Source organism: Peromyscus leucopus, chromosome 8a (genome assembly GCF_004664715.2).
Source record: "Peromyscus leucopus breed LL Stock chromosome 8a, UCI_PerLeu_2.1, whole genome shotgun sequence".
Taxonomy (NCBI): domain Eukaryota; kingdom Metazoa; phylum Chordata; class Mammalia; order Rodentia; family Cricetidae; genus Peromyscus; species Peromyscus leucopus.
The window spans coordinates 43,689,042-43,708,099 of record NC_051085.1 but is presented as its reverse complement, the minus strand read 5'-3'; the positions used below and the strand labels follow the sequence as shown (position 1 = coordinate 43,708,099).

General features: G+C 40.9%; 1 protein-coding gene across 3 annotated transcripts in view; it reads left to right on the top strand.

Moving 5' to 3' along the window:
- The window catches only part of LOC114707476 (nesprin-1), a 280,202-nt gene that overhangs the window by 85,482 nt on the left and 175,662 nt on the right, over nucleotides 1-19,058 (top strand). For all 3 annotated transcript variants that reach the window (XM_028890206.2, XM_037200367.1, XM_037200368.1), the window contains exon 4: nucleotides 12,714-12,809. In XM_028890206.2, coding sequence (XP_028746039.2) covers nucleotides 12,714-12,809 — 96 coding nt within the window. The remainder of the gene's footprint in view (nucleotides 1-12,713; nucleotides 12,810-19,058) is intronic.

The window sequence follows — 19,058 nt, the reverse complement described above, 5'->3', positions numbered from 1 at the left end:
ACACCATCACACTTGGGTTGAGGGTTTCAACAACTGGATTTAGAGGGTATCCAAACATCTAGCCTATGACAGGCCCCAAGTTTAGTTTGACGTCTTTAGACTTGAAGCAAATGAACATTCCTCTTACATTCCTAATATACACTGGGAACTCAGTCAGGAGATAATCTTCCTGTCATGGCTGACATTTCCCTATGCAGTAATCCCTAGTACAGATAGCTTTGTGCATTGGGATTGCTAATGATAATCTGATAAGCAAACAATGTGAAAAAATGCTAAAGTGTATTCGATACATGCCCCCCCCCACCATATACATGTTCTGCAATTTTCTGTTGGCATCTATCAATGAAAGTAAGAAAAATGACTAATGCCTCAAAACTGTTGAATCTTTTTTCTTTCTGATAATTTAAATGTTAGTTTTAATTCTCCATGATAGGCCAGATCACTTCATCTCTGTGAACGTGAAAGGAGAAAAATGTTATCCAGGAAAAAACAAATGAACTTATTTCTGGAACACAGCTTACAAATGTACGGGATTTTGACAGTCTAAAAGCTTAGGGACAACAATCATAGGAAATGTTGTAGATTTAAACTGTAATGGTAAACCCTAAGTTCTGTGATAATATCTTGCTACCTTTAGTGTTTTAACAAACTAAAATTATTTCAAAAATACTTTAGAGAATAATTTAAGGCCCTTATTATTTTAAGGAATGTATCTGTTTTCTCAAAATCACCTTAGGAAATTGACTATATTCAAAATCATCTTTAATAGCAGATCCTGGCAGATATACAGAGAGAGATACAGAGTTGAAATTACAAAAACGTCGGTATCTCTGCCCTGTCTGAGGTCATCCAGTTTTGGGTCCATGGGGACATATTCAGAGATATTCATAGAGGTTAATTTGGTAAGATGTGTGTGTATGGGGGGGGGGGGTTACACACACATGCATGCTTAGGTGGAGGCCAGAACTGACACGGGCTTCTTCAATCACTCTCCCTATTATTTTTTGAGACAGGATCTCTCACTGAATCTAGAATTTACTGATTTAGATAATTTGAAAGATTTGTTTTATTTTATTTTTGAATGGCCTTTGAACTCCAGGGCCTCCCCCTTCCCCCACCCTGTCTCTGTTTAAAGGTGCACTCTACTGTGTCTGGATTTTTAGGTGCCTGCTAGGGACCAAACTCAGGTCCTCATACTCTTGAGGCAAACACTTTATATGCTGAGTCCCTCTGTCCTAGAGTTTTTAATGGGAATATTTCATTTGTGTTTTATTGACTGCTCTCCTCAGTGGTAGCTCTATAAATGATGTATAATTAAATAATCAACCCTTTTATTGATGGCAGGCATTCCATTCTGCTGTGACATTTTTTTATAGATATTATGACAGCAGTTATGAAGAGATGGCACGTAGATAAGTGTACAATATGGCTTCTGAAAATACACTTTTATTAACCCATATATCTTGGTGAAGCGGAGGAGAAGCCTAAGAATGTTCTATGCATGATTTTATGCCATTTTAGTACATAGCTATAAAGTTTTAAAATTTGTGTGCATAATTATACATTTCTTATGTTAGTTTTGGGCTCTCTGTGCCTGTAATTATCCGAATCACTGAAAATCACAAATGGTTAATATCATGCAATATAATCCTAGATAAAACAGTGGGTGGTTTCATGAAGCTGATCATTTTTTTTTTCTGAGATAAGACTTCTCTTTTAGGTGAGAAAACTATAATCCTCTTTTTATTGATAAGAAATCTGTAGCATTCTATTCTTTAATTCTGCTAATTAAAGGAAGTGGAAGTTTTCGTCACCATTACATTGATAGTAGTTCCCAGGGATAGTTGTTCAAGCCCAGGTTCTGGTTTTGTACTTAGCCTGTTAGTATGAATTTACATTGTAGTAATGCTGTGTGCTGAGCACTCATGGGCTGACTATGGAACCTCAGCCCGTCTATATTTTATCTTATTTAATTCTCACAGCAACGAAGTGTGTTATTTCCATTCATTTATAGGCCAAGTACTTGGAGCTTAGAGTTAATTAATAAGCTTGGCAATTCAGCAAATGACAAGCTGAGGTTTGATACCCTGACAAGCTGAGGTTTGATCCCATAACTCCTAAAGGTGGGTGTTGGAGGTCAGGTTAGCTGTGGTAATGAAACACGCTAAGCAGTACAGCTTGCCAGCAGTTACCACCCAGTTCTGAATGCCAAGAAGCCTGAGGTCAGGGTGCTGGGGTACTTAGTCTCTCTGAGTTACAGAGTTGCTGCTCTTTCTGGCTTCATTTGGCAGAGAATGAACTCTGCTCTCTCTCCTTCCTGTTCTAAGGAAGCTCATCAGTCTTGTCCAAGGGCTCCTATCTTAACGATCTTATCTTAAATATCTCCCAGAACCCACCCCTCACTTCCACACTAAAGGGTCAGCCTGGAGCAGATAAACCAGGGCCAGGTACAGACATTTAGTCTTTAACAAGCAGTGACCACTGTGCTGTACTTTACTTTTGTACTTTATTTAGTTATTCTCTCATCAGGAATGTATTAGGCATCTATTAAGACTAAGAACTATGACTGCAGCGATATAGACCTGATAACAGGGTAGACAGATAACTACAGTCAAGTAGACAGGGCCTGGTATTATCTGAGGGAAGTCAGTGGGGTGCATGCTACCCAATATGAAGACCTGAGTTCAAACACCCACACAGAGCCTGTGTGAAAAGCTGCTCACATTAAATGTCTGTAACTTCAGCACTGTGAGGTCAGAGACAGGTGGATCCCTAGAGCTCACTGACCAGACGGTTGACCTGAATCACTGAGCTTCGGGTTTACTGAGAGACCTGTCCCCAAAATAAGAAAGCTGGAAAGTGAGCAAGAGACTGACATCAACCTCTGACTCCACAGATGTGTACACACACACACACACACCTGCACGAACCTGTGCATACATGCAAGCTGAGACCACACACACACACACACACACACACACACACACACACACACACACACACACACACTGGTTCACAGAGCAAATGGGAAAGGTATTATGTTACATTCTGTGAGCCAGGAGGCCAGCATTCCTTGAGACTCTGGGAAGAATCACTCTCGCCTCTTTTTAACTTTTGGTATTGACTCTCTGGGTTTGCAACGCTGTGGCCTGTACCTCTGTGCGGATCACCGTCTATGCCCCCAAGTCTCTCTTCATATAAAGATATTGGACACACTGGGTTAAGATCCACGCTAATGACTCCATTTTGACTTGATGAACTCTGTAAAGACCCTATTTCCAAATACAGCAACATTCTAAAAGTAACAGGAGTTCAGGTTCCAACGTGCATTGTGGGAACAGTAACACTGCGCAGAAGACATCTGTTAAGAGAACATTTTGTTTTTATGCCAAATTTTATTTGGTCATGACTTTAAAAGGACCAGTTAGGATTTCTAGGTTAAAGATCTATAGATCTATGCTGATTAAACTAAGTGAAATGTTCACTTTAATGGCTGATTTCTTTTTCCCAATTATCTTTCCACCAACAGCATATTACATGAAAACACCTTCTTAGTAGAATTTCGCTCACATCCCTTTCCTTGCACATACTCTGGCGGGCCTGTTAGTGAGCCAATACAAGAAGACGAGAGAGCAAAGGGGTCAAAATAGTGCCCGAATCCACCCTATTCTTCACTTGTTTTCTTAAAGCTATAGTACCCATGTGAGGTTATAAATATGTTAAGTAGCTTGCTTTTCATACTTTTCCAGTGTATACACAAATCAAAACATCACCTCATATGCGGTAAACATATTTAATTTTTAGCTGTTAATTATACCTTAATAACTCTAGGAGAGTTGAATAGAAAATTAGTTATTTCCAAATATGCAATTAAATGGTTACAAAAGAAACCCGTTTCAGAGTGCATCACATTTATTAGTTTGAGAACTATTCGAGTATGGATAATGTGAGTTCAGTACACCCAGGTTTACGGAGATTAATAAATATTTCGATAAAGGTTGTCACAGTTTCTTCCTTAAAACCACATTATATGCACACATTGACACCTATTTTGGAATGTTGTTTGACAGCCTAAGTGATATTCTAGTGACTGAAAAATGAAGCCATGAACAAAACAGAAAAATAATTTCCGTCGGCAGTGTAGGTAGCTAGAGGTGACTGGATTCTGGATGAATTTTGACAATAAAGCCAGTACGACTTGAGGATGGATCAACAACCGAGTGTGAGCAACAGTGAGGTGTCAAAGACAGCTCCATAGAGAGTGTGTAGAGGAAATAAATGAGGATGTGTGCTGGCTCTGTGCTACATGGTAGAAAACATTTTGTTGTACAAAAAAGAAAAATCATTACTAGCAGAGTTTTCTCTGGCACCCTTGAAGCTGGGCCAGCCAAAAGGGGATGTTGCCTTTGGGACCTTTATTTGATGTTGAATTGAATAATCAAGGAAGTGGAAATGGTTATGCTCACCATTAGAGGAAATGAAATAGAATGAAAGTGTCTCCCCACCTCTGCCAAAGACTGGTGGAAAATAATACCAAGCACTTCCACAAAAGCACTGAATGAGACATAGATGCATACAAAATATTTGAATTACCTTGCTTGTGGAGCTATTGGGGATGTCTTTTATTTTGTGAATGACATGGAAATTTTAGTTAGATCTTGCCTGTGGGGATCATCCTGCTCTTGATCAATCTGGTCCAAGACTACCTTGGTACTTCGATTCATTTTAGTGTAGTAGGCTTTTGACCAACCTTTCCAGAGGTAACTCACCCGGACACCTGCTGGTCAACCTCTCTTCCCTTTCTGTTCTCTCTTTTCCTGTTGTTTTATGTGTTATCTCCACCCTATAGATAACAATCAGGGAATGAGGGCTCCCTGTGCTGCTCTAGGATGAAAAAACCTATCCTCTATACTCTTCCTTAGCCTATATCATTACCCGAGCCATATATAAGTCAGATGGAGTAGCTTGTCCTTTTCTGCAAATGAGGGGCCAACTTATGCACAGAGGGCTCAGGGGTACATAGACTAGAGGCATCCTTTTTCTCAGCACCTTCCAACACCTTTTACAGAGGTGATACTGTGAATATAACTGACCGTGATCTGTATCATGCATTAGCAACCCTTAGTTCAGTTTATGGTATGTGTCCTAACAAAAGAAAGTGGCCATCTGTGACATGGGTTCCCCCTTAGACATTTCCAGTCCAGCTTTACTGACATCACCAAATAGCTAACATTCACTAATAATAACCATGGGATATGTGTTCATCATCTTAAAGTGGCATGCCATAGCATTTTGTGGCATAAAATATTTGGTCAACTTTTTGCCTGTGGGTAACAAAACCCTTAGTAGATGGCCAAACACAATGATAGTAAGTGGGCACCTGGGTTGATCCTGGAAGGTGACAGGAATCTTTTTTTTCTCTTTACTTTGCAAAAGACTAAATCCTTAATGCTGCAAATCTACTTTATAACTGTGTGACATTGAGTGGCTCATTCCCCAAAACATTGGCAATAGAATACCACACGCTGCAGCAATTCTGTTGCTAGGTTTGTATCTAAAGAGCTGAGAACAGAATAGTCAAGACATATAAGTACCCCCAGTTCGTGGCAGCCATTTGCAACTGTGGCTAGGTGGCTGAAACAACACCATTTCTACCGACAGAGGAATAGATTTACAGAATATGTTGTGTACCACAGTGGAATCTTACTCAGTGGAAGCAGAGGGGATTCTACTACCTGCCACAAATGGGAGGAACCTGGAGGACATTGTGCTAAGCGAAATAAGCCAGTCCCCAAATGACAAATACTTCACCACTCTGCTTTTATGGGGGTATCAAGAGTAGTCAAAACTACTGAAAACAAACAGGAGGTGGTTTTTAGGTTATGAGTACATTAGCATAGTTAAATGTTTAATAATCAAACTAGTATAATAATCAAACTAGTATAAAAACACAGCCTAGCCCTTCTGATCACATCCAATCCCAACTCACAGAAGTCACTTACTCAAATTTCGTCATCCAGTGGGAGGGAGAAATGTCAGGAACATGAATGATCACATCCAGAACAACGCTTCAAGGCTAACTGAGAGGCATGCTTTAGCAAGTGAACAAAATTCATTTTTGAAGATTTGCCCAGAAGGGGATGTTACTGAAAGGATTCCAGATGTCTCCGTCCAAGAAGGAAATAATGTCTGGGCAGAAAAGGATTAACTTGGCACTCTTCAGGCTTGCTTTGCCCCCAGCCCTTGGGGGAAGGGGGGAGGGGAAGACTTGTCCTTAGGAAACAGTCCTGGTGGCTTCTGGGAGACAGCATGCCAAGGCCTTGTGCTGCGCACTGCTTATGACAAATGTCATTTCTGCGTCAGTGCTCCAGCCATGCTGTTCTCCTCTGACCAGGTCATTGATTATGGACAGCACTGTTTGGATAAGCACCATTTTTCCCCCTTGAAATTGAGGCGAGAAAGAATGGTCCATTCTGCGTATCTACAGTCAGTCATGGGGGCACGCAGACTCCCATTAAAGACCCTGGACACTTGGGTGGCTTTCCCAGGCTGTCAATACTCACATAGGTTGTCACAGACCATTGTTAAATAATGACGTGCATGCGCATGCCCACAAGACTCCGCTTAGGAAGACACAGTGACTCACTTCGGAAGCCTGTAACTTCCCTTGCACCTCACTCCAGGTGCTTCTCCCCTGAAATGGCTTCATTCGCAGTCTTTTCACTGAAATAAAGTTGAAATGCGTGGAACAGCTGCCCAATGTTCCTGAGCCCCAGATCCTGAGAACAGCCTTGAGGACTCAGCACACTGATTTACCCACTATGGAGAAGGGAACAGGGTAGAGTAGCTTTACAACCTCCGCAACACGAGTCAGATGTTGTGTCTGTATGTCACTGCTGTGAGCCACTTTGGCCTCAGCCATCATCTGTACTAAAAGGGAGAAAACGTGAAGGGTTCAGGATGGACCATGGCACAAACCTGGTTGTCAGGGGACATACTGTGGGTCAGACTGACTTGTACCTATGCCAGTAAGGTAAATACACACCATGTTCCTCTTGCCACAGTCCAATCTTTCTCAAATCCACACAGGGCACTGGGTTTTCAGTTAATAAAGTCATCGTTTCTAGCCAAGTTAGTTGGTTCTTCAGCTCATCAGTCAGTATTTTTCTTAGTGATAATAAATAAGTCATCTTTATAGGCTCATGTATTCTGAACAATGGACGCGAATACCTTCCCCTTTGTCCTAAGCTTGCTACCTAATAAGGTAGCTCTCAGGATAGCAAACCTGGGCTCTGGTCCCGGTTGCTCAGCATATGTGATCTTGGCCGATGACTCGGTCTTGCTGAGATTCAGATTCCTTGTTTGTAAATATAAAATATAATAAATGCACAGTCCATATCAGAGTTCTAAGCATATTTGGATGCCCAAGAGTAGCCCACCCATTCTCCCTTCTCCATTCTACTCACTCTCTTCCTTATTCAAAGATCCAGCAGGTTTAAGTGTGTAATCACCTAAGTTGTAGACTCTCAGCACTGGGTGCCATATATGCACTCTCCATGACTATTTTGTAATATTTCCTTTATGCACCAACATTTTTCATTTATGAGAGTTCTTTAAATTTTTCATAACACGGAAATGGTTATTTCTGATATGTTTTTTCTTCAACTGTTCTCTTATTTCCCACCCACCCCCATAAAGGAATTTCTTCTCAGGACATAAAATTTAATATAAAATAACAAATATGGCCATTCTATTGTGAAAAACATTACAAAGCAAATGATCAGTGAGAACTCAATATGTGCTGGTGCCTACAGACTATTAAAGAAATACAAGTTACACACACACACACACACACACCATAGCCATACACACACAAACTGACCACACACTCCCACACTCACACTAGAAATACACCACTTCCTCTGGCACACAGACTTGTCTAAATAAAGACAAATATTTTTAAAAGGAGGAAGACATTTGATCTTCTTTCAGTCCTAAAAGGAAGGTAGTGGTCCTTGTTACAAAAAGCATCTCTACTGTGGTGAAAATAAAGGCAGACAGGTGGTAGATGGAACCACACCTTGGCTCACCCCTTTGAGTGAATGCACAATGTAGGGACTCACCAGGCAATGCCAGCTCCCCAGCCACAGAGATCTGTGCATGTTCTCTGAGTTTCTAGAAATATCAGAAGGTGGGCGACCCTTTTTGAGCCACATCATAGGACATAGACCTTATCTGATGAAGCTTCTAGAAAGAATGGCATAAAAGTAAAGCCCTTCACTTTTGGTGCAAGAAGAGGCTTATTTTTGACCACCTAAGACTTGGCAGGAAAATGTTCTGTTTCCACTAAATATGAATTGCTAAGGCCAAAGGGGACTGTGATGAGTAAGATTTCTAAGTATTCTTTTTTTTTAAAAAAAAAAAAAAAAAGATAACAGCATAACTGTGGTCATGATTCTATCAGTTCTTAAAAAGCAGTGGGAACAAAACCACGGTCTTTACTTTCTATTATATCAGGCTCTAGTCAATTATCTTCCTTTCTATCTGCTTTTTGGCTTCCAACCCTGTGATCCAAGTCTGGCCAAAGAAGTCATGTTGGCACTATATCTGTACATGTAACCACAGAGATATTTCAGCTAAAAGATTTCAAATCTGACTGTCTCCTGAAAAATAAATGTGCGGTGGTCATCAAAGTTACCATGGGCTGTGCAGAAATGATGCTTTGTAGCTAGAGTTTTTCTGGTCCTGCCTGGCCTACAGTCAGGACAAATCTCTCTCACCCACCAGTCCTGCACCAGCTCAGACCCAACAGAGTAAACACACAGAGACTTATATTGCTTACAAACTGTATGGCCGTGGCAGGCTTCTTGCTAACTGTTCTTATATCTTATATTAATCCATTTCTATAAATCTATACCTTGCCACATGGCTCGTGGCTTACCGGCATCTTCACATGCTGCTTGTCATGGCAGCGGCTGGCAGTGTCTCCCTTCCTCAGCCTTCTGCTTCCCAGAATCCTCTTCTCTGCTTGTCTCGCCTATACTTCCTGCCTGGCCACTAGCCAATCAATGTTTTATTTATATAGAACAATATCCACAGCAATTCTTAATACAAAATGGGATTTCTTTTTAATTCTGGAGTGATTTTTGATAAATAGACATATTTTATTGATTTCACGCAATGCTTACCCTCATTCACTGAGTCATCCAAGCAGGCAGCCAGAAGCACATATAAAGTGTCTGCTGTGTTTTTGACAGTCCTTAAGGGAGTTCACTCCTGACAGGAAGGAAGGATTCAAGAGTCAAATGTATGCAGACCATTTTGTAAAGACCAAGACACCCACTTGAGTTTGGCCACAGCTAAGAAGAAAAGGAGAGAAGAGAGAGGAAGATGGGGAGAAGGAAAGGGAGGGGAATGGAAAGGAAATAGGAAGAGAAGGGAAGGTAAGAAAAGAAGGCAGTAGAGAGAAAAGAGAGCAGAGAGGAAGGCTGTGAATCAGGCTGGCAGATCTTAGAGGATTTGGAGGGATGGGTCAAGAGGAGAATGGTATCAGTAACACCAGGCAGTGGGCTCAAGACCTGTCCAGAAATCACTATTGATTATTCTGAAAACCAGTTCCAGAAGCACCATGGAGCACTGTCCTCCAAAGGTGGAGAGAGATGTGTGTGTCTGTTTAGTGCCAAATTGTATGTCCACACATGTTATCATCTATACATATTTTCACCTATGCAGGTTACCACCTAGACATGTTATCACTCATGCATGTTATCACTATGTGTGCTATCACCTATACATGTTATCATCCATGCATACTATCACCTCATGCAATATCATAGCTTTGGTGCCAAAGTTCTTGTAATGTTTATTATTTTGTGGCAATTTCCAGTTTCCTTTAGTTTTCCTTATGTATCCAAGTAAAACTTATTTGTATTTTCTCACTAAATTTATCATAAATTTATGAACTTTTCTTTGCTGCTTTTCTTTATTTAAGTTATTAAGATACAAGTTGGTGCTTTGAGGGATACCTATATTCTATTTATAATGGTGACAAATGGGTAATATAATAATTTGCTTGATACCACATTGTTTTATTATAATGGCTTTTTTCTTCTAAATAATTTGATTTACATGATTGGAATGTAAAGTCAGTATTAAATTTTTGCTATATAATTAAGAAGCAGCGTGAATGGTGGGATCCGACAAGGAATGATTGGAAACGCAAGTGCTGTTATTTTTGAACATGGATTTCGCAGCATGAGGACAAAATGTGTTCAGCTGTTCATTTCAAAAAGAAAGAGAAATACATTTAAAATTAGAACTATAGCATTCAGCCTCCATAATTCATGCAGTCAGTGAGAAAAATATAAATGCTTCACGTCAGCGGGTGGAGGAGAAAACGGACCTCAGTGGAACATTGTGCGTCTCAGTATCTCTACATAGAACACAGTTTTTAAAAAGAGAAAAACAGTTAACAGCGAACCATTAGGCCTTAACGAAGTTCAGTAGGAGTCAGGAAACCATGGAGCTTGAACTCTGACAAATGGCCAAAGTTTTGTTTCTGGGACTCAACGATTGAGCACATTCCTCTCTCTGGGCCATCAACATTAAATCATTACTTCTTTACCTACTGCTCACTCTCCCATGCTCCCTGATAAACTCCAGGCTACTCAGAAATTTCAACAACACTCATTTATGTTCATGGTAACATTAGAGATGTCGGTGACTTGAATTGGTCTTTTTCTTTTGCATACAGGAGTGGTGAGGGGTTCAGTGATCTTGTGTACCACTGCACTTAGAGCCCCCTAATTCTGGATCCTCTAAGAGGAGGTGTGCTGGGTGTACTACTTTGTGAATCACAACCCAGCCTGCCTGCACACTTGAGGAACACCCGTGTGTTCCTATAGCCTTGGGGGGAAAATGCTTTCCAGAGGCTGAAGCCCTTGAGTCCTACAAGGTGCCTTGTTCATGGCAAAGTGACTTTGCTTCCTGGTCTGGAGTAACCCCTGCTGTTTTGTGGGGTTCTGCTACAAACTGCTGCTTTTTAGTTGATAGTGTCCTCTTTCCCACCTTATCTGACACCAGATCACCCTCTCTTCAAAACTCTCTTTCTCAAAAGGATCTGGCATAAAGCCTAAGCATTAAATATAATGAGTTTTTAATTTTTTTAAATTATTGAAAATACATTTTTTCATACAAAGTATTTCTGATTACAGTTTCCCCCTCCCCAAGTCCTCCCAGATTCCCTACGCTTCCTCACTCATCCAAATCCACACCCTTTCTTTCTCCTTAGAATACAGATAGATAATTAATAATAATAATAATAATAATAATAATAATAAATTAACAAAAAACAAACCCAATAGACCAGAATAGGATGAAACAAACAGGGAAAGAGAGCCACAGAGAGAGCACAAGAAACACATACAGATGCTGAGACACACAAATTTGCACACACAGAAAACACATAAAACAAAATTGCAAACATTAGTAGACAAAAGAAGATCTGCAAGTGTGTGTGTGTGTGTGTGTAAGTGTGTGTGTAAGTATTGTGTGTGTGTAAGTGTGTGTGAGTGTGTGTGTGTAAGTGTGTGTGTAAGTATTGTGTGTGTGTAAGTGTGTGTGAGTGTGTGTGTGTGTGTTTGTGTGTGTGTGTATGTGTTTTGGGGGAGTAAAAAAAAGCACTGTGATATAAAAACCCTCTGCAAACACCACTGAGCCTGTTTTGTGTTGGCCATTCCCAGTGAGACTCCATTGGAGGAAACTAATTTTTCCTATGAGAGCAGTTATCAATTACAGATAGCTTCTGGGATAGGCATGCAGGCTTGTGTCTACTTCCCCTTGGGACCTCATCGGTCTCAACCTGTGCATGCCCTGGGTGTGCTGCCAAACACTCCCTGAGTACTGATGTTCATCAGTCCCGTTGTGTCTAGAAGGTCTTGTTTCCTCGATGTCTTCCATTCCCATTGGCTCTTACACTCTTTCTCCCTCATTCTCTGAACATTGTCCAGTTGTGGGTCTCTGTATTTATTCCCACCTACTGCAGGCAGAAGCTTCTCTGATGATAAATGGCAGAGCAAGACACTAATCTAGAGTATAGCAGAATGTCACTAGGAATCATTTTATTGCTACATTCTTAGCAGAACAGTAGTATTTTGCCTTCCCATAGATCCATGGCCTATCTTGTTGCAGGTTCTTGGCTACCTGGTCAGTGTCAGGCATGGGTTCCACCTCATGGAGTGAGCCTTCATTCCAGTCAGGGGTTGGCTACTCCCGCAGCTGCTGTGCCACTATTACCCTAGCAGATCTTGCAGGCAGATCTTAGGGTTTGTAACTGGGTTGGTGTTTATCTTTCTCCTCTGCCAGCATGTAAACTACCTTCCAGTGCCAAGAACACTCGTCAGTAGGGGTGAAGGCTCTATGAGGGCACTAGCTTGACTTCTCTGTGTTCACCAATAGGCTATAATGAATTTTTAGCTATCCAGTTTTATTTACACTAGTCTAATTTTATTCTTGAAGATTTCAACATGTGACTGGTAATTACATAAAAAGATTATATAAAAAGATAATCAAAGGGTCTGGAGTATAACTTAGTGGTAGGGTATATGCCTAACATAAAAGGGCCTTGATTTAACTCATAACACAAATAACTAATGATGGATGGATGATAAGAGATGTACGAATTTCACCCCAGTGAGTGGCATTTTGTCTTGCAGCGGAAGCCCCCCATGGTGGTAGACGACCTTTTTGAAGACATGAAAGATGGTGTCAAGCTGCTTGCCCTGTTGGAGGTCCTGTCTGGGCAGAAACTGGTAAGGATCTTTTCTGACCATACCTGTTCAGTCGTATCCATATATAATGACAGAATTGTGGGCCAAGAGGATAATACCCATAGGAGAAACTTCTTCCTTAGTAATTATTAATATCCCAGAAATACTGGCCATTCCCCTGCTTAGGGAATTAACGGTATTTTAGCCTTTTGTTCTTGTGAATAGAAAGCACTATGACTGAAGTTGTGGCAATGTGTAAGAGAGAGTGCCCTCACAGGGTGGACAATGCATCTGGAAGGTATCTGGGACGATCATCTTGGTTACACAATTCAAACTAAAAACTACTTTAAGTGTTTGTCCTCCTTTGCTTTCTATGGCTGTGATAAAGCTCTGATCAAAATCACTTAGGGAAGGAAAGAGTTAATTTGATCTTAAAACTCTCCGGTCATAGTCCATCACTGAAGGGAAGTCGGGGTAGAAACATAGGGCAGGAACTTGGAGGCAGGAACGGAAGCAAAGGCCATGGAGGGATGTTGCTTATTGGCTTGTTCTCCATAGCTTGTTCAGCTTGCTTTCTGATACAACCCAGGGTCACCTGACAGTGAGCTGAGTCTTCCCATATCAATTATTAATCAAGAAAATGTCCTACAGACTTGCCTCCAGGCCAATCTGGTGGAGTTTCCCTCTTCCCAGATGACTCAGCTTGTGTCAGATTGACAAGACACTAACCATGACAGTATCTGTTTCCTATTTGAAGGAACTGTTGGTTTGCCTCTTAGTATTTATATAGCCGTCTGCTGGAAATTAAGTCTGAAAGCAATATGGCACTTGCCATGTTCTTGCTGACATCCTCTATCATCAATCATTTGTAACAAGAACAGAATGCTCGGAGCAGCATTTTTATATCCCATAGACCCAACACAGTGCAAACAACATTGGCAGTGAGCAGTGGAGTATATTTTCATTATCTCATGGAAGACGAAAATACATATAAAAATATGTATTTTTCCATGTCAGAGTATAACAGTAAGCAGCTTGCAGATATACATAAGTAAATACATTATAAGTAAATACTTGCTATAATTGGGAAACAAGGTTCAGGAAATAATTTCAAAATGACCTGTCATACCTAAAATATGAAGTCCAGAACTGACAGTATTTCTTTTTCTTTTGTTAGGATCTTTTTGGTAAAACCTTGTGCTTGTGAGATAAAATAAATGTCAGTAAATGTAGCTTCTTGGATGGAGGGAGTGCAATCAGACCTCAGTGCCTTGAGCAGACTAACTTTTAGCTCATGCTCAAGGGGTCCTCAGGCTCAGAGTCTAGGAGTAGCTGAGATCATAACATGGATATCTGCCACAGCCCTCTGCTAATGCTGTCTATCTGGTAGAGAAGTGTGCTGATGTAGGCCTTTTTTTTTTTCCTGATAAGTTGACAACTCTCACGCAGATAAGGCAGGGAACACCAAAGTTCTTGGGATCTGCCACACTTCAGATGAAGGTCATCCTTTGTAGAGGCAAAACACAAGCTCTACACCTGACAGCTAAAGAGGAGGGGTGGGCAGGGGCCATCACCTAGGTCTTTGGGCCGTTCCATCTCCTCCAAAGGAGGGGGACTCCAAGTCTCCCTGAAACTTTCTCTCCTTAGGTTAGTGTAAAGTCTAGGTGAAGGGGCTCTACTTTTGTGTGGGCTCCAGAGTTCATTCTAGAAAAGTAAAAATGGGACAGCCAATAAGATAAGCAGGGATGGGAAGTGCACAGCAGCAGCAGAGCCCTGACCCTGGGTTCTGCCTCCTCTAGGACAGGTTAGACTGCATCCAGAACAAGCAGTGTCAGGTTCCTTCCAGTGACCCCAGGGCCTAGGATCCCTCAACTTTATCTCTTGGATCTTTAGAATCATTGCCACAGAGATGATCAAGTTTTTACTTTTTCCCCTGAACGTAGTATGTTGTGAGAGTTTGTTAGCAAATACAGGCTGGTGAGAATTCTGTGCAAAGCATTCAGGTTGTACTCATAGGGCGTCAGATGCTTGCTGTGGATATCACTCTGTATAAGTAAAATGCTGATTGGCCAGTAGCCAGGCAGGAAGTATAGGCAGGACAAACAGAGAAGAGAATTCTGGGAAGTGGAAGGCTGAGTCAGAGAGATGCTGCTAGCCGCCACCATGACAAGCAACATGTAAAAGATACTGGTAAGCCACAAGCCATGTGGCAACTTATAGATTAATAGAAATGGGTTAATTTAAGATATAAGAACTGGATAGCAAGAAGCCTGCTGCGGCCATACAGTTTATAAGCAATATAAGTCTCTGTGTGTTTTCTCGGTTGGGTCTGAGCAGCTGTGTGACTGGTGGGTGAGAGAGATTTGTCCTGACTGTGGGCCAGGCAGGACTGGAAAACTCTAGCTACAGATACTTGTGGACAGGGTTTCATCATCTTGGCTCACCTTTGATTTCTGCTTTGGGTGATGGGAGATATCTCTGTGCAAACTGTGACAATACTGCTCTGGATTGCTGCCTCAGGCTTGATCAGTTCCACAAAGGTGATTTGTCAGTCTGAAATATAAGAGAATGTAGGTCGCAGAAAAAAAAAAAAAATCCTCAGGATTTTTATGTAGTGAAGATTGGAACCCAGGAATGGTTGCTTGATCCTTATAGTTTTCAGAAGTACAATTCTGAGACATGCACAGAGCATCCTCAGTGAAGTCACCAGTGAGACCTAGCTCCAGTTGCCCTCAATAGAAAGTTATCTCTCCTCCTTTTCAATCTCATCCTGTCATCTTTCTCCTTAGCTACCTGAGAATGCCTCCTCAGTCAGCCACAGGCACTTCAATTCTTGTCTATGCTGCCCTGTGGAATGAGCCCAACAGATCGCACGTGAACAGCCAGTTCAGAGCATATAGGCATATAGAGTTTACTAGCATGTGAAAATATCAGCCTGAAAAGCACATCCCCTTGATTTCCCAATCCAAATCCTCCTGAATTTACCTCAAGATTGAAGAAGCCTTCATATGAGTGCTGAAAGAGTAGCCTTGTCCTTCTAAGTGTCAAATATAACTCTGCTATTGTATTTAACCAATCATCTATCAAATGTTTGATGGGCATTTAAATTCTGAGATGAATTATTCTAGAAAAGGAGTAGTGAACTTTTGATAAAACATTCCCTTGTTCAACTGTCCTATTTATCCATGTATAGTTAGAATGACAGGATCATAAAGATAACAAAATTTTTTAATAGCTTCAGTTGGCAGAGAGGGAAGCTAGGATTTAAGAGCATCTTCTAAGCTGACCTTTTTATTATTTATTGACATTAAGCCCTTTAAGATTCTCAACCACATAAACTGAAGTTACTTTGAGATTATAAATGCGTGATTTCAGTTTCCCACATGTGGGTGCTGTGGTCCAGGATCCCATGGAGATGAAGAACACTGTGGAAAGGAATGAAGGCCCTAGGCATTTTCTCAGAGGCTTTCAAAGCAAAAATGTGAACAAAGCATTGTCCTTAGGAGTGTCAGCACAGTGGGGAATTCTATAATTATCCCAGGGTGGGGGTAGCTCTGTAGCGGGCACTGCCCTGAGCATCACAGAAGTGCAGTCCAGGCCTCTGGCTCTGATAAGCATTCAGGAAATGTGGCCAAATGGCTCAGCATCCTCTGTACTGCCAGCATCTCAGGGTGAGGTCTCCATATTCTAGTCCCCTTTAATGGCCTGCTGTGGCTCCTGTGGCTTTGATTTTATTTAAGGAAGTTTTAAATATGTTAAATTATTCTTCTTGGATTCCCCTGCTTAGTTGAGTGTCAACTGTGAGACCTTTAAAGAATGTGAGCATTTGCCATGTAGGAAACAAAAATAAAACAAAATGCAAAACAATGGGGACACCATGGACACATATCAACAACTGTGGAGAAGACTCATCAAATCTGTTTAGTTGACCTGGAATCGTGCTTTCTGGAAGACGCTTTAGCACTTTGCATTGAGGGGAGCCTGATGATCCACTCAGACATGACCAGCAGATACTTGGGAAAGGCTGAGCACACCAATAGCCCCTCAGGTTCATCCCAGAACTGTTCGTCACTGAGCAGACCTCGGTGCTGCTCTGGGCATTGCCTACTGACAAGCTAACATTTCTCAAATCTGCAGTCTGAATGTGATACTACTCTATGCCTCTTGGATTTGGAGAAACACAGATGAATGAAGTATGACTGACGTCCCCAAAGAGCTTACAGCTATACAGCCTAGTAGTGAGAATAGCTGCTAGCTAGGATCCATTATTGTGGGAAAATCAGATGTAAATATGAGTCAAGATAACACAAGAGATGCTCATCTCTTTTTCACTGAGCCAGTGTACCTCTGAAGAAGAAAGGCAGGAAATGTTTGCTGACTAGACATCAGATCATGCAAGGATACCATAGTTATGGATAGATTTAGGATGTGTGGTATTGATATGGGCTATTTATATTGATAAATTTAATAGAGTTGAGAAATAGAAACCATAATGGAACTTTATAATATAATTTAAAGGTCCATGTCAGATACAGGAGAAAGTGGTGATTACTCAATAAATAGAATGGAGAAACACATAAATTTTAAAAAAGATGAAACTGTTCTTTAGATCCTAAACATATACACAGTTCATATCTGTGTGCTTTCAGGACCTAGTGGTGCAAAATCTTGTCACACTTAGAGAACATAGATAAACATCTTTTAGAAAGTAGAGTTTTAATAATAATACATGGCCAAAAGTTCTGGATGTGAAAACTTTCTTCATTTAACTTGATTAAAATGAAATTAAAAACACATAAATAAAAACAAAATAAAATGAAAACAAAAGAAGTCTCTTACCTAAGACAGACACAGTTTACGCTGGGAGAGACTTAGAGGAGGATTGTAGTAAGGATATATGAATTCCATTTACTAAACGTAAGGAAGCAATGACTGAAAGGAAAACTTGAACCAGAGAGGTGGAAAAGAATTTGACAAAAGAAATCCACAGGTCGGAGGGAGAGATGTTCGTGCCAATGCTGGCTGGTGGGGATATGCAGATGAGCACTGGAGTGGGAACAGACCATACGCTGAATGAGAAAAAAAAAATTGGAAAAACCATCTGTCAACTCAAGTGCTGAAGGGAAATTAGATTGCAAATTTATCTTTGCGGTTCTTGCAAAAGTGAGTATAGCACTACCTTCTGGGAAAGTGTGGCATTACACACTGAACAGTGTATTGCCCCTGACTCAGCAATCCTAGGGCACGTACCCCCAAGAGAAAGTGTGCTTATACAAAAGCTGAGAAATAGAAGATTTATTAGCCAGCAATGTCCTGGAAATGATCCAGCTTCTATCAGGAGAGTGTAGACAAGACCCATGTACACATGGCTGGCTATGAATGAAGGCCCATAGGGAAACAGTTCAGGTAAATAGTGTCAATAAAATGGTGTGGAGAGAAGCCTCAGGAGACTCGTACAGAGATACTCTTTAAATAAAGACAACAGCTCAAATCATTTTAGTGGCTTTCTTTTTCTTAAGATATGGTCTGTCTCTAGCCTGGGCTGGCCTTGAATTCACGGCAACCTCCTATATGAGCCAACTGGGAGCTGGGGTGACAGATGCCGAGTTGTTTTAGGACTGCATAGAAATAAATCGAATCTGTGAAGAAAGGCGAGTGTTGGGCTGGGTTTAAAATGGTTGCCAAGGGTGTGGGAAGACAGGAAGGAAGAATGGATATGGGTGGGAACATGAAAGAACAAAGTGTTGGTACTTAGGAGTCCTGGCTCTCTTAGTTGGTGGGTTCACAGATGCCTTCGTCACGGTAAAGCCTAGTTAATTAAATAAACTGAACCAGTGTTCTGTGCCCAGAGCCGTAGTGAAACAATACATATATGTATTGATATAAGTCCTTAGGAAAGAACGACACCAAAAATAACATAAAAATATCTTCTATTTAAATATTTTAAATAATCATGATCTAAAATTATTACCTAGTGGAACCATAAAGCGTGATTTGATTTCCTGGCATATTATTTAGAGCTCTAGACTCATAGAGAAAAGGCCACATGGCCTTGGCTAGAAAACCTTGGCTGGAACGACTTCCCCATATTAATGCTGGTCGTCCCAGCCCACAAAAAGAGGCTCACAGCATTTGCCTCACTGAAATTACTTTGGATTTTCATGCTACATGTGACAGACAACATGCATAATGAATTTCATCCCATAAACACAGACTGTGTGGAACAGACACTTGCAAATAAAAAGAAGATAACCGTTCTAATTTTCATAATTCGAGTTTTCCTCTTGGTTC